General features: G+C 46.9%; 1 protein-coding gene across 1 annotated transcript; it reads right to left on the bottom strand.

The window, feature by feature from the left end:
* Positions 1–1,194: 1,194 nt before the first annotated feature.
* Positions 1,195–9,094, bottom strand: SAP30 (Sin3A associated protein 30). Its single transcript, XM_064449711.1, has 4 exons — positions 8,166–9,094; positions 6,494–6,616; positions 3,745–3,843; positions 1,195–1,649 (listed from the first exon to the last, which is right to left on the bottom strand). The coding sequence occupies exons 1-4, from the start codon at positions 8,469–8,471 to the stop codon at positions 1,527–1,529; spliced, it is 651 nt and encodes a 216-aa protein (XP_064305781.1). The 5' UTR covers positions 8,472–9,094; the 3' UTR covers positions 1,195–1,526.
* Between the last annotated feature and the right edge of the window lie 7,316 nt (positions 9,095–16,410).

The following is a 16,410-nucleotide window of genomic DNA, read 5'->3' on the forward strand; positions in this document are numbered from 1 at the left end:
CTTCAAAGAAATACCAATTTTAGCTGCCACTGGCTAGGTATCACTAACCATCTTGAATTTAGGCCAACACCGCAGAACGTTATTGTGGAAACACAAGACACTGGAAGTGAAAGAAATCAGGCCACTGAGAGCTACTGGGAAGGCAGCCAGTTTGAGGTTAGGGTTTATCATCATTCAGTTCTATGTGAGTGTCATGGGTCAAAAAAGCAAAATGGAGCATCTTAGTTGCAGTAATGCCAGCAAAGCAGTAGTTCTCAAAAAACTCACAGGATTAACATCGAGCAGATTAGACCATAGAAATAGTGCTTCCTTATTTTTCCCAAATTAAGAAAATGCTTTTAAGCGTCTGATAAAGTTAAGAGTTGCAACAAATGCTAACTGAACAAGCTGAAGCTGTGTCCTCCTCTGCTTTGAGATGAGAACTCTTCTCCCTCCACCTTTTCTTCAACCTACGTGTGCATCTTAAAGTGGAAAGAAATCATATCCCACATACCACACATTTAGACTGGCACAATAGTTAAACAACAATACAAGTCGTCATTCGTAAGATTGTCTTCAACATCAGACTTTACCAAGATATTAAAATAAAAGCAGAACTATTGCTGGATACTTTTCTCACGTTACCTGTTAACATAAGTTTGGGTTTTTTGTTTTGCGTCCCGACCCCCCCCCTTTTTTTTTTAAACAGGCCTGAGCTAATGCATGCGATGAAAAAGAAATAGAACGCCTGTTAGAACATACCATATTGACCCAGCACAGACGCCGTCTTCCATTGTCCAATTAAGTTCTTAGGTGCATTCTATGTAGATGAATGGAAAAGTCAGCAGCTAAAGGATTTCTTACTGAGTGGAAGGATTTCTCGGCACAGTAAGCCGCAACAGTCTTTTCATCCATACTTATGGCTTTGAAATTTGAGAGCTGCATTTTTTCCCATTTTAATATTGGAGCAGGAAGGCCTTGGTGCTTGGAAGCACATATCCCAGCACAGACAAGATGAATAAACAAATCAGAAAAGGCCCCATCAATTCTTGTTTCCAGAGGGGAAAAATAACATGTGATTCAGCCATTTCTGCCCAGCTAGCAACTGGAACTGTCACTTAAAGCCTTTTACCTTAGGAAGAAGAACCTACTGCCAAGTCTGCTACAGCTTTTTGTTTGTTTTTATCAAAGGCATTGCATCATGAGAACTTGAAGTACATTCATAAATATATCCTTGGCACACTTTAATTGAAAAATATTTTAATATTATTACATAATTAGTCAAAGCTTAACTATTAGGTACAAGTAACTCACTAAAGTTAGACACACCCACTTGAGCAACAATATCAGTGATATTTATTTAAAATACTTTTGCTGAGGAAATTTGTTTCATAAGAGATGGTTTTCAAACAAATCAGCAAGGTTATGAAAAATAAAACAGAGAAACTCTCTGGAAAGAAAAAAGTTACAAAGAAAGCTTTTGCATATCAACAAAAACCCTCAGTCTTTTGATTTGCGGCCTGAGTCTCAGTCCCAACCTTTTCCGTCTAGTGAACCCCACTATCCATCTTTAGATCTGATTTGTTCTTGTCATTCTTCACTGAGTAGATGAAATATGTTAAGGTGTCCTTTTCATTCACCGGAATTGTCCTAAAATGGCAGCCAATTATCTATAAAGGAAGAACGCAAGGAAATTAAATAACCAGTCTTACATACAGAAACTGAAGATTCAGATTTAAATCAACTACATTAAAGTTTAAAAGATTGATCAAGAAGCTTAGGGAAAAAAAAAAAAAAAGAAAAGCTACCTCTTCAAAAGTCTTTAGTAGTCACAAAAAAGTAAACAGGAACCATTTTACTGAGAATTATGGGCTGACTATAGCAGATTATACCTAATTTCCAGAGTAAAATGCCCAGAAATTTTTCAGGAATAAACCCCCAAGTTCTCAAAACAAGCATGGGAGTATCATTACATCTGTATAGTTAAAACTTGACTATAAAGCAAGTAATGACTATAGAATATCAACAGAGCTACAGCACAGAAATCAGAGGCTACTGCTCATCACTCGGGTTGGGGGAAGCATGTGGCTATATTAAGTCATGTATAGAAATATCTAATCTAAGACAATACCAGAATCTTTGAGAATTATAATTGAACATTCAGCTCTTCAAAACAGAGCTATCAATGAAAACTCACCATGCTGTAACCACTAAAACATGACAACCTCTAAACAGTTCCTGAATAACTTTTGTCATTCCAGTAGTCTTTCCCTTTATCAGAATGAACACCAGCTTTAAAAGGAAGCACTCAAAATATTATACCTACCTAAGACTATTCTCTGGCTTTTACAGAATACTTTGGTAGATTAAAATTAGCAAGAGGAAGTCAGAAAAATAGGACAGCTCATTTAACTTCCACAGGGTACAAGGGTAAATGTTTAGCATAATTAACAAGTTAGAAAGCTTTCTAAAACCCACGCCAAAAAAATTCACAGGGAAACAGTTTGACAGACTCCTTTAAAGTAGACTTCCAAGTAACAGCTAGGAGTGTCCATTGTACATTAGGACAGGTTACAAGGAATCACGTGCACTGCAAACTAAGGAAGTTCTGCAGCTATGGCTCACAAATACCTGCAGGTCAAACAACGCACGTGACAGAAGCCTTGCCTATTCACATCAAGCAGCTTAAGCATAAGCCAGCACAAATATCTCATGAGACGTACACAAAGCAGATCCTTAGAAATGCTAGTTTTGCAGAACAAAAACTGCTTGTGCTTTTTCCAAATCACACTCCTGCTAATTCAAGAGCTAGCTGTACCTCAACTCACATCTAAGAAAACAGAAGACTGATTTTAAATTCTTACTCATAGTGGCAGCAGCACTATTCCTTTATAGCTCAGCCTTGAGATCTCCCACACATTTAAGGGCCGTGCCTTTAATCCACACAGATTAAAGGAGAGACCAAAATGCATGCACCAAAGTACAACCAAGTGATCACTGCCCAAAAGTGAAAAAAATAGTTGCTATATCTCCCCGTTGAGAGAGGATCACCAGTTCTCCCACATATTTTTATCAGCACACTGTATCTGCATCTTTGCCACGCAGAAGGATTCCTTTCAAATTACACTCACATGCAGCAAAGATGCTTGCATACAGCTGTACTCACTTGCAGCGTCAGCATTTAGGTTTTTTTCTTATCAATATTTCTAATTTCATAAAGTTCCATTTTTTCTCCTGACAGATCCCAGTGGTTTTAATTAATGTAATTATCAATAGAAGCCTGCTCTTCAGATTTCCATACTTTACATTCACAGAAACACCTATGTTTGTACCAGCTAGCTTTTTAAAGCACAGTCTGAACCTTACTAGAACTTCACTGCCACCTCTCAGTTTCTAATCCTGAAAAGAACTGAAAAAGCAGGACACTTCAGGTGAAGGTGTGACTGATGCACAGACTATAAATCCATGATTCTAGGATACTCAGGGACACGCAGATCATCTTACTGTTCCAACTCAACACTTGCATGTTTTTAAGCAGCACACACTCCTTGTGGAAGTTAAGAGTCCCTTCTCTGGAAAGAACTTTTACTTTTGATTTACTCAGCTCAGGAGCTGTGGCCAATGAAGGAAGCTAGATAAGCAGCTCCTTTTTGTTCTCCTAAAACCCAGATTACATGTGCTCTTTATGCAAGGATCACGTTGTATAGAACGCCACATGCCACAGCAAGTTGCATTTTCTATTATGGAACAAACACTCATACGTACTTCAACAAGCTGTGCTTTGTTAAGTCCTGGTCTGGTCTGTAGCTTGAAGTGTCTTTTGTACCTTCGAAGTGTGTTTACTTGTAACTGATATAAATCAACCTAGAAGAAAAGGGGGGGAAAGGGAGGAAAACAATCTAATGTAACTGAAAAGGATTCAGTCATGAATAGTTTGCCTCTCAAAAACGTCTTGGAATCTCACAGATGCATAAATGTAAACAGTCAGCTCAGCAGATCTCATTCTGACAAAAAACTAACCCCACCCCACACCTTCCAGTGGAAAAGAAAACAGCCCAGCTTCGTTTAAGAGCATTTTATTGTTACCGAGCATGGCTCTGCCTCCTTTTAGCTGGGGACAGTATTTGGAACTCTTGATTGTACTTCAATCATTTCTGGGTTTTCTGTTTGTTCCCCAGTCCAAACATGATAACACAAAGCCCGGTAACAACTTTCACTTAACACCTATGAAGGTGCCAATTCAAAGGAGGCCCCTATATTGTGATTTTAGCCATCAAATTCTACACAAGTTACATGCAAGATATAGCATATCTGCACCATGAGACAGCACATATTAGAACTGGGAAAAAGTCTAGAGCACAAAGTTTTCTTGGCTTGAGGTGAGAGAAGAAAACAGCTGCTCTTGCTCTCCGAAGATATTCCTGCTAGAAAAGAACAATGCAGGAGTTACATGCACGGGCATAGCTGTCCAAAACTATGGACAGCATGAGCTGACTGTTGAGAGAATTGCACAAAGGTCCTCTTAGGGATACAAATATACAACTTCAACCTAGTACTCCATCAGTTTTGAATCCCATGAACTCTGATCAAACAGTCACTTCTCCCAGCAACAGCTTACCCTCCCACCCTCCTTGACAGTGTAAGAGAACTTAATCAGATGACTGAGTGGGAAAGCAAGATGAGAAAGCAGGCAGAATGAGAAATTCTGCTACATCAGTTGCAATTACAGTAGCGTTCTCTCAACTCGATGCATTAAAGATTGGTTAAGGCATTCACTTCCATTTTAAATTCATTTAGCAGCCTCAACTATAGAATATTTAAACACAAACAGTGCTACTGTGTACTTGGTAGCCTGGCCAGAGTTGATGTGATGCTGCCTTATATAATAGAGGCTGGCCATCCTTTGGTATCTGAAGTTTACCCAGCACGAAGTCGCTTCCCAAGTCACAGCGGGGAACACACACACTACAGCATCTTGCAAAGGAGTAGCAGCAGCTTTCCACCAAGTCCCAGAAGCTACCAGTACTACAGAAGCCTCTTCCCCTTGCGTAGAGATCACTTCTAACAGGTAACTATGGTCATGACTGAGATGGAAACAGGAGGGCCTTACAAGTCTTCAGAAGAATGGTATTTTTTTTCCTTACTAAACTGGATAGCAATTGAAAATAAGGAAGGCCAAGGGCCAATGGACATCTAAGGCATACAGTAATCACATGGGATGAACATACTGCTGTTGTCCAAACGGCCAGCTGAAGCTTCTCAAAAATACTTCCCAGGCAGTTTTCTTTCCTCCAGTAGTACCATATAAAAAAGCTTGCTTTCTTATTCTAGAAGATATCCATAGGTTGTGACATGTTTTATAATTCTTGCATGAGAAAACAAAACAGGCTTGCAGGAGAGCCACGATTACCACTGTGCCAGAGAGCTACCTGAAGTCACGGAGAACATTAGCTTTAGACAGAACTTTCAAAGAAGCAATCCCACTTATTTCCCAGACAAACAACACAGCCCAGCATCAAACTACTCCCAATCCCCTAAAGTCGTCTTAGCCAGAGCCTTCACACTGGAGCCACGTGCCTTTAGGCAAGGATTTTTGCACAAAGTTTCATCACTTATGTTGCTGGTATCTGCAGATGCTGACCATAAGGATGCCATTAAATTAACACTTATGGAGCAGTTTCTGAAGAAGGTGTTAAAAAAAAAAATCCCTCTTAGAAGGCACCAGGTACACATGACAGCCTCTGCTCAAAATTAACACACTGAACAGCACCTGCTAAGCCAGGCAGTAGCAGAAATAATACAGAGCATGTGCAGGAAAGAGCTTTACATGCAGTTTCTCCCACTATACCATAGACAGGGTTTGAAAGCTGCAGTTCACTTTTATAATGTGTTAGGTTTCACTGGCCTGCAGCAGAGAAAACAGGTCGGAAAAGCACGAAGCACCATCCTTCTCCACTCCGTTCTAACACAGCTCCCCAAACATCTCCTCCCCCAACAAGGGGTAAAAACAGAGAGCTACCGTCAGACTTTCCTAGTGAGACTGAGGCAACAGAATAACTGCAAGAACCATCTGCAACACATCTAGCACAGAAGGAAGGATTGGGGGGACCGGGCAGTGAAGCACTTGTATCCCAAGCCCTATGTGCAATTCCCTTCAAGTTGTCAGCTCCTGCAGAAGACAGACTTTGCTGATAGCGGCAAAGCACCACTCTGGAGAGGAAGCACTAAGGAGGAGAGGGCTGAAAACAGCTATTTTCTGCGAGAACTAGCAGATGCTTAAAAATAATCTAGAGAATCTTGTTCATTCTACTCTGCATAATTAATACAGAAAATACACCACAGAATTCAGTTAGCTTTTGGTATATTAAGAACCTAGTGAATCAGGAGCCTTCCCGTTCCCGCATGCCCCAAAGTAAGAACAGCTGCAAAGGTGGAAAAATGGCATCCATGCAGACCCGGTAGTCATTAAGAACAAGCTTAACACAACAATTAAAAACCCCAACTATTTAGCTACCTCTGGAGTGTCGATGTCTTGCACTGGTGAGTCACCATCATCATCACTGCCTTTCCTCTTTCTTCTGTTTCTCACACTCTGAATTAAGTTTTTGTGGAAGTCGCAAATATACAGATGTCTTGCCTGAAAGAATAATACTGCATCTTTCAATCAAGTCCACATAAGTATATCCCAGACTTGTAAGTGCACGTACAGAGACGACCCTCCAGCAACCACAGTCACGTTAACAGTTGAGGAAGCTTTCCTACTGCATTCTTCGAAATAAAGAGCGTGTTATGCTACAGATCACCGCCACTGGCTTGGCCCAGAGGACACCGAAGTGCTGCCATCGACTGACTTAGTAACAGGCTGCAGAGACACACGAGTACAACCCTCCCTCCAGTCACTCATCGCAACTCAGGACCGGGAAGCAAACAAAAAACAAGCTTTCAGTTGTCCTTTGGAGGGTAAAAAGCTGCTACTATTGAACAGGCTCTCGTCTCCCAACTATAATCTCCCCCTCCCTGTTTTACATCCACTACCTGGGCGAGGTCAAGAAACACTTTCCCGCCCCCCACCTTCTTTTTTAAAAGTTTCCCTTTGTACGAATCCGCACGCTTTTGGAGAACTCCTCCGCGCCTACCAACCCCGGTTTTCAGATCTGCGAGCTTTAATGGCAATAAAAGCCCGGAGCTGGGCACAGGGACGGCGCCTGCGGGCCGAGGAGCCCCCGGGAGGAGACGGGGGCGGGGGGGGAGGGAGGAAGGAGGAGACGGGGGTGGTGGGAACGGGGGGTGTGTGTGTGTGTGTCCCCTCGAGGCGGAGACGGGTGGTGGTGGGGAGGGGTCCCTCGGGGCGCACAAAGCTCCGGCCGAGGCGCGGAACAGTCCCGCCGGCTGCCGCGCATTTTCAGCTGCTTCGCCCCCGCCCCGGGAAACCCTCCCGCGGTACCGGGCGAGGGCGAGCACCCCCCAGACACCGGGGCGTTTCTTGCCGCAGAGGGGCGGCCGCCCCCTCCGCCGGGGGGTGCCCGCTCCCCCTGCCCCGCCGCGCCGCGCGGCGCCTGATGGCTGCCGAGCGGAAGATACAGTGGCACGGGGAGACGTGCAACATTGCAACACGAGGCGGAGCAGCCGAGCGCTGCCCTCGCCAGGAACGGACACAAACTAGCGCGCCGGGAGCCATGCAGGCTCCGCTCCCGGGAGGAGGAGGAGGAGGAGCGCTTCCCGGCCACGCTTCTTCCCCCGCCAGCTACACGGGGGGACACGCAGTCGGTGTCCCCGGCTCTTGGGGTGTGAGGGGACCCCAGAAACAGGCCAGGGGGGACGGACGGGCGCTTCCCCCCACCCTCCCGCAGAGGGAAGAGCACTTTCAGGCCGCGATCCCGCAGCGCCAGCCCAACTCCACCGCGCCACGGAAAACGGGGAAGGGGGCGGGGGGGGAAGGGGAAACACCACTTCCCCGCCGCCAAAAAAAAAATATAAATCCCAAACCCCTCAACTTTATTGAAAGCCCCGAAATGAACCAAGCCTCGGAAGCAACCGGCCCGCGCGGAGCGGGGCTGGGGCCGGACACGCCGCCGCTGCCCGGGCACGCACGACCGGGACCCGCCGGCCGCTTTTGTCCGCCCGCCCGCCCCGCCGGCGGCGGCGGTCCCGCCTGCCCCCTCCTGCCCGGCCCTCCCCGGACTTACGCTCTTGTCCAGCTCGATCTTCACCTTCTTCTGCGAGATGCTCTTCTGGATCCGCTTGCTGAAGCTGGCGTTGCCGGCGGCGCGGCCACACCGCTCCCCCTCCTCCCGCAGGCAGCACAGCTGCCCGGCCCCGGGGCCGCCCGCACCCCCGGCACCCGCCGAGCCCGCGGCGGCGGCCGGAGCCAGCCCCGGCGGCGCTGGCGGCGGCGGCACCTCCACGGCGGAGCCCGCATTGCTCACCACCGCGGCGGCGGCGGCGGGGTCCGCCCCGCGCTGGGTCACCTCCTCGGGGGCGAAGCCGTTCATTCCCGGCGCCACCTCCACAGCCGGCGGGAAGCCCGGGGGAGGGCGGCGGGATCCCGCCCCGCACCAAACTTCCCCGGCGAGACGCCGCGGCCCGGCGGGGCGCTCCCCCGCCTCCTGCCTCCCTGCTTGCCTCCCCTCAGCAGCGGCCCCGGGACGCGAGCCCGCTCTCAGGGGCGGCCAGCCCGTACGCCGCGGGAAGGACTCCCTGAGCCCCGCGGCTACCGGAGCGGCGGTGGCGCCCCGTGCGTCGCCCCACTTCCTCCTTCCCCCCCTGTCATGTGGAGACTCTTCAGCTGTTTCCTATGTAACAACAGCAACCTGCCCGCCGCCCCGCCCCGCCCCGCCGCGCCGCGCATGCCGGCTCCCCTGCCGCGGGGCACCACGGGAAATGCAGTTCGTCCGCCCGCCGCCCCCTCCGCGGCCGGCGCGGCGGCAGGACTACAGCTCCCGAGGAGCGGCGGCGCGGGCTGGCCCTGCCGCCTTGCGGCGCTGGGGCCGGCGGTGCTGTCCCGCGGTGTGGGGGGAAGCCGCTATTCCTGTCCGCTGCAGCGGTAGCGAAGGGCTGAGCTGGGCCGCGCTGCGCTCCCTTTCCCTCGCCGCCAGGAGGCCCGGCCCGCCGTGCGGGAGTGGCGGCAGCGGCTCAGCCCACTTTTAAAAGGCCCCCTTCGCTTCCCCCCCGCCCCGGTCGCTCCTCCCCGGCGGCGCGGCCGTTGGGATTTGAAAGGCGGCCGTGCGGTGGCGGCCGAGGTCGGCCCTGGCGGGGCGGAGGCGGGAAGGCGTTAGAAGGGCGCGGGGCCGAGCGGGCCCTGAGGGGAGCGCGGGGCTGGCGGCGGTTGCTGCTGCTGCTGCTGCTGCCGCCGCCGCTCGCACGGACAAGAGCCTCGTTACTTCTTCCCGCTCGAACGCGTCGGTCTAAGCCGCGCTTCCCGGGCTCCCTGTCTAGGATTCTCTACGCGTTCGGGGTTGCTTCCCTTCTGCCTTCGGCCTGGGTTTGGCCCCTGCCTGCCCCGCCGCCTCCCCTCCCGCCAACTCTTCCCGCCAGCCGCGGCTGGCGAGCGGGTCCCGCCGGCCGGGGGTCCCGGCCCCGGCCCCTCCGGCGGCGGGAGGGGGGCTCCCCCCGAGCCGCAGCGCGGCCTCCCGCCGCCTCCCGCTCGGCCGAGAGCAACCCAAGCTCTGTCCTTTGTTAAAGCTGCTTTTAAAGCACGTGTAACTGGGGGGTCAGTCTGGCATTCCTTTAGCGAAGGTCTTGGAAAACAAAGACGACTTGCAGCGCGAGTTTCCAGTTTTGTCATTTAAAGGAACCTTTTGTTAATAAAGGTGACTTTAACAACAAAAAAGATGGAGAATGCGGAATTATTTTCGCTAGCGATGAACCAAGACCTTGCTGTGCACACGACTACCTAAAATAGATACTGTGAAAACACTTGATAAAAACAAGTGGTTTTAGTTCTGAGACTTCACAAAACTACGTAAGAGGTGCATCTGCATCAAACCGCTTGACAATGCAACTGTCGGCAGCGGAGCGGCGGAAGCGGCAAGCTTTGACCTACTATTTTTCTTCAAGCTCGTTCAAAGCGCGCACAGGGAAGGGTGAGGTTTTGCTTTCCTTTTGAACTGCCGCGCACCGTCCTTTAAATCTCAGAAACGGCATCCGAGCTGACTGTACTCAAAGCGTAATGATTTAATCACTGAAATATTTGACCGTATTGCTTGCCATGTGTTTTCAGCTTGCAGGACAGGAGAAGCGGGGAGGCCGGTGAATGATTCGAGGGGAGACAGCTCCTGCGTAAGCCCGAGTTCTGCGTGAGCTAGCGAACGCGATTATAGCACAGTTTCAGTTTGCGTTGCAGATGGCTCCTTAATCTGATTGCGTAACCTGGCATTAGAGGCTAAGGGTAGGTCCTACTTCACGCTCCCCCACAGTCGCAACCTGATGAAGGATACAGTAACAGAAGCGGAGCTGAGCATGAAGTCACAGACAGCAGTTGCCTAGAGGGCACGTTTCAGTGGTTAGAGAGGGGAATGAGAGTTGGAAGCAATACCGAACCCCATTTTGTTATCAGCTGAGCTGAAGACTAACGTGGAGTGCCTGGCTTTAATTCCACACTCTGCTGCTGTATAATCTCAGGCAATGGACGTTTAACTCACTTTTTGAGTTTCTTGTGATTTCACACTTTCAAAAAATGTAATAATGTTAAAATAAAAAAAAAAAAGCCTCAATAACAATGATAGCAGGTCTTAAAGAAGAACACAGGAAGCACAAGCTGGGAAAAGTGGGACAAGGGTGAGTTCCAGGAATTCTTCAGTGGAAATCTGGGTCATGAATAGCAATTTCTGGACTCTTAGGCTATGTCTTTTGAGGTCCCGTTTATTGCTTTAGATGGATTTGACCTTACTGTAAGCATAAAATACATCAATCTGGGTCTGGCTGCTGAGATTTGGTATGACGGAAGAGCACTTGTACACTTTAAATGTTTCTGATCCTCTTTGTACAGTTTGTGAGCAGTTAAAAGCCTGATTATGTTACCCAGCCGTGCTTGCCAATATGTTAATTTATAAGCGGAATTTCAAGTAGAGTATTATCATAGTTTCATGGTTAGATCATGATAAGACAGTAGTGGGGCTGAGAAAGATGGTTCTGCTTCTGCTGTAAGATGCTTGTTTTCACACCTGTGCCCTGTCCTTCTTTGTGCCTGTACAAGCACTTCTGTGGCTGCGTGGTAAACTGGATTGGGTTACAGCTAGACCGGCGACAAGAAAATAAGTTAAGTTTAACCCTGATCTGCTTTACTGCTCCATTGTGTGATGTCCCGGCACCCGGGAAGGCCCAGTGGAAGGGCAGGACCGTGTGACTGGTGCAGGGGGATGACCACCTCGTTTGGTATGAATGCCTGCTTCCAGTAACAAAAAAATCATGTCACTTTTAATTTTGCGTCACATGTGGGATCAAAAAATACAAAGAGCTGCAGCTAGATGGGCTTATCAGTCAGTATGAAGCTTACTACAGGATGGAGCTGCAAACTTCCACAAAGCTTGGGCCCTGTGGGGGGAAAAAAAAATCACTCATAATAGAGTATGTCACCTAAAATTATGCTATTATAACATAAGCTCTAGTAGTGGTTAGTGGAAATATTCAGATTAACTAAAGCACATATAGGGAGATATTTTAAATTAAACATAAAAACGTGCAGTATCACAACAGTGTACTGATTAAACTTGAAGAATTAAATCAGCTCACAGGAAATGGCAGCTCCAAACCAGCAACTCCATACATGAGACATCACTGGCTCTCACGGGCCACACACACAAGCAGAGCTGAATTGTACGGAAGGCAGCAGTAATCTACATCCCTTATGGGTGCCAAAAACACAGCACGGGTGACTCGTAAGTGGCGTGCAGAAGGCGCAGGAGCTCTACAATATCTTGACACGTGTGCCTGAATTCACAGCTCCCAGGCTCCGAAGTCAGCAGGACTTGGTGGCCCCTCCTGGCACTGAGGTGGGCCAGGCGCAGGTGGGAGCAGAGCAGCTTGTGCCTCTCTGAGACACCATATGTCCCAGCTCCTGTTAGCTTTTGACTGATGTGTTTGGTAATTTGAGAGAGAATGATAATCGGATGCATCACCTTGGGTATATTGCAAGCACACTGCAAATGTATTATTAGTAATTATTCTTGGAAAGGAAATGTGGCTTGTAACTCTGTCTACACCTTCCCATGATAAGGTTCAACTGGGGATGACTATTCCCTTCCCTAACAGGTACCATTCTTCTGAAGTCTTACATGTACATTAGTGCACTTGTGTGCAGCACCCGAAACAATCCTGTTAGCAAATGGAATAATAAGGAAAACTACTGGTATACATTTTTCACAGGACATATACATTTTGTTTTGGATTGTAACTATTTCAATGAAAAACAGATTCCTTTAAAACACTCTAAAAATTCCACAAATTCCACTGCACACCCTGGTGTTTTTGATAAAAGAGCAACTGGCTGTGAAAAAGAGCAGTGACCAAATCCCTCCTTCCTTATCAGAAACAAGTCCCATTCTTTTTATTGCACTCTTCTTTCTCTGATTTTTGAATCTCAGATTTTCCCTTCCCACTCCAGCACCAACCAACCGTGCTACTGCCTATGGCTCTGCCTCCAATTTATTGTCTAAATGTGTTCAAGCATAGAGCCCAACGCACAGGAATACTGGCACTTACCTACAAACTGTATTTTTATTTACTTCTTTATACGTTTTATTCTAGGATAGTTAAAATGTAACTTCAGATAGTTAATTGACAAAACAATCTATATTAACATACGTAGAGCTTATTGTATATGATTCAAGTAATACAGTAAGAGAAAAGAAAAAATCATACCTTTCACCAAAATAGTGATATTGGTGCAAAAGTGGTATTTCCAGGTCTTTGAGTAATCCAGCTGAAGCCAATATTGTTTTTTTAAGCATTCTGCCTTGTACAATGGAAACTGAAGGTATATGAAAGAGTTTATGTAACACAGGCTTTTATTAAAAGATTTAGAGCAGTAAACAGGGTCCAAAAATAAACATTGTATTTTAAGAGTAATCTAGGTGTTACAGGATTAAAACTGATAAGCCTGTGTACTGTAAAAGCTTTAAAGATTTGTAATACATGCCCCTTAATGGTTTGTGCCAACTCACTTTCGCAATAAGCCATTAGTTACAGGAGGCATCAAAGGACCTTCTGTTAGAAGGCTTTGTTCTTACGTGCAAAAATACAGAAACGTTGGTACAGAAACTTTAGATGTTCTTTGTTGAATGTACGTGACAAATTGACTTGAACAATGAAGTATGACACCTACTTTTGCAACAGTAAATGCAGCATGTGGTGGGTTGACCCTGGCTGGATGCCAGATGCCTGCCAAAGCCGCTCTATCACCCCTGTCCTCAGCCGGACGGGAGAGAAGATTTAATGAAAGATTCGTGGGTGAAGATAAGGATGGTGAGAGATCATTCACCAATTACTGTCATGGGCAAAACAGACTCGACTTGGGGAAATTAGCTTAATTTATTACCAATTAAATCAGAGTAGGATAATGACAAATAAAAACAAATCCCATAAGCACCTTCCCCCACCCCTCCTGTCTTCCCAGGCTCAACTTCACTCCCGATTTTCTCTACCTCCTCCCCCTGAGTGGCGCAGGTGGATGGGGAATGGGGGTTGTGGTCAGTTCATCGCACATTGTCTCTGCTGCTCCTTCCCCCTCAGGGGAAGGACTCCCCGCACTCTTCCCCTGCTCCAGCGAGGGGTCCCTCCTGTAGGAGACAGTCCTCTATGAACTTCTCCAACGTGGGTCCTTCCCACAGGCTGCAGTTCTTCACAAACTGCTCCAGCGTGGGTCCCTTCCGCGGGGTGCAGTCCTTCAGGAACAGACTGCTCCAGCGTGGCTCCCCCATGGGGTCACAAGTGCTGCCAGCAAACCTGCTCCAGCGTGGGCTCCTCTCCACGCGTCCACAGGTCCACAGGTCCTGCCAGGAGCCTGCTCCAGTGCGGGCTTCCCATGGGGTCACAGCCCCCTTTGGTCATCCACCTTCTCCAGTGCGGGGTCCTCCATGGGCTGCAGGTGGATGGATACCTGCTGCACTGTTAGCCTCCCTGGGCTGCAGGGGGACAGCCTGCCTCACCAGGGTCTTCTCCAGGGGCTGCAGGGGAATCTCTGCTCCAGTGCCTGGAGCACTTCCTCCCCCTCCTTCTTCACTAACCTTGATGTCTGCAGGTTGTTTCTCTCACATATTCTCACTCCTTTCTTCTGACTGCAGTTGTGCAGGTTTTGTGTTTGGTTTTTTTTTTTTTTTTTTTTTTTTTCCCCCTGTTCTTAAATATATTATCCCAGAGGCACTACCACCATTGCTGATGGTCTCGGCCTTGGCCAGTGGCAGGTCCACCTTGCAGCTGGCTGGCATTGGCTCAGTCTGCCATAGGGGAAGCTTCGAGCAGCCCGCTTGTTACCCAAATCTTGCCATACAAACCCAATACACAGCATAAGGGAGATACTTCAAAAACGATTTCTGCACAGAAGCAGAGGAGCCACCCTTCAGCTTTGCACTGAGGAACCCACTAGGTTTCAACACTCCTCCTCCTCACAAGCCCCCATTCAGCCAAGTTAAAAGTGCACATCCATCTGCTCGCCTCAGAGTCACCGTTTCACTGGCCACTTGTCCATCCAGGTTGCTCGGATTAATATTTTTTGTCATATTGTATGAGATCCCAGTCAGAAAGAGACCCAACAAAATCATCATTAGTGCTTTGCTGAAAGGGAATGCAACTATCTGAAACATACAGTGAAAAAGTATCACCCCCAGAGGTTTTCTTTAGTAATGCAGTACAAATTTAGCTATGAGTAACAGGCCGATAGTTGTAGTGTATTCCTTAAGAGTTACTTTTTAATCCCTTGAAAATAAATAAAAGGCTTGCTCAGCTGGTTTTTTGTTAGTAAGAGAAACACTGTCATACCTTTTCAGCAAATTTTGCTGGTCTCAAATGCGCTCTTGATACCGCGCAAAGCACTGTATACTCTTTGCTACAGTCTTACATTTTGTGAACCGCTGTTCTCTGCCTGCTTATAGCAATTCAGGTTTGACTCTGTGTTTAATCACTTGCTTTTTGCTTTGAATAACACATACACCGTCTTTGCAGTTTTGTCAGAGGATCCTAGAAACTACAGTGCTCCTTTACACCATCACGTCCTCTCCTGATAGGGGTTTATTTTTCAGAAAGGAAAACGGGAAACTTCTGTAGCCCTGAAGCCTCTTCCAGTGCCCGTGTTTTTGCAGTTCAGTTATAAGCATCTCTAGGTCTGACTTAGCTCTCGCCTGAAGTTAACTGCAGGTTTTAAGTGCCCCTTGGGAGCAGGTGAACACTTCCTCTACCCAAGTCCAGAACAAAATGTTTAGAAGGTCTGTCTTTAGAAGGTATTTGGATTCTGTCAGTAAAAACAAAATAGAGTCTGATACTAATACAGATTTTTTTCTAAAAATAAAATTAGTAAAATTACAAGTGGGTTTGGGGTTTAAATGTTTTCCTGACTTCCTGCGGAGCTCATTCTGGGTAAAAGATATAGGCTTATACTCCAACAAACTCAAGTATAATGACAGTTTTGAACTGCAGTTGGTTTTTGCTGATGTTACTTCACCATAAACCCTTAACTGCAAAATATTACAGGAAAAGGATCGGATAAAATGTTTTACAAATTTTTTCACAAAAAATGGCCACTAGGCAGATTGTACCAGGTTTCCCTATATTTGGATAGTACCTACTGCTATCATTCATTCAATATATGGCAGCTGACCAAGAGCATTGCTTCTTCATTAGGTAATGCCATTCATCTTTAATGCCCTCAAACCTCAACTCCCTTCCTTGAAAGATAAGGTTAGAGGCTCAGCTTTCATACTGAGAAAGCTCCTCCTAGCCTTTACAGTCGCAAAGGTAAGGTATATCCAGTCAAGGACATATCCTAAAGCATAGAACACAAAAAAAGACCCCACCCTTCGGTTTCAACATTATGGTTTCTCAACAGATACGGTTTTAGAGGTTTTTTTTTTTAATCCAAGTGTTTGGTTGTTAATATTTACTAACATTATAAACACCACAGACCTGATTCTGCTATTACAGCTATCCACAGACACTAAGATCCTTACCTCTCTCCAGAATCAACTACTGGCGCAGGATTTTATGTGATCTTGTAAATTATGTCAGAATTCGGAAAATAATAATACAGATCTTTTACCTCTTAAACCACTTTAACTTCTTTGTTCTGTGATTGTCTTATATGTTTCTCGTTATGTCATGAAAGTCTGTTCCAAAATTAATTATATCTTTACAAAGCAAATTTTTAACTACTACGGGAAAATGAGAATGGGGGTGTTATGCTTATAATATTTGTACGTACTACAATAATTTAACAACATATTA

This window comes from Phalacrocorax carbo, chromosome 4 (genome assembly GCF_963921805.1).
Source record: "Phalacrocorax carbo chromosome 4, bPhaCar2.1, whole genome shotgun sequence".
NCBI lineage: Eukaryota > Metazoa > Chordata > Aves > Suliformes > Phalacrocoracidae > Phalacrocorax > Phalacrocorax carbo.

Bases quoted from the DNA above. Each gene is read 5' to 3' on its own strand.
- SAP30 (XM_064449711.1), bottom strand. From the start codon at position 8,471: ATGAACGGCTTCGCCCCCGAGGAGGTGACCCAGCGCGGGGCGGACCCC. The intron at 6,617-8,165 runs GTAAGTCCGGGG...TTATTCTTTCAG, and splicing joins AGATCGAGCTGGACAAGAGC to GCAAGACATCTGTATATTTG. The intron at 1,650-3,744 runs GTACGTATGAGT...CTTCCTTTATAG, and splicing joins ACAAAGCACAGCTTGTTGAA to ATAATTGGCTGCCATTTTAG.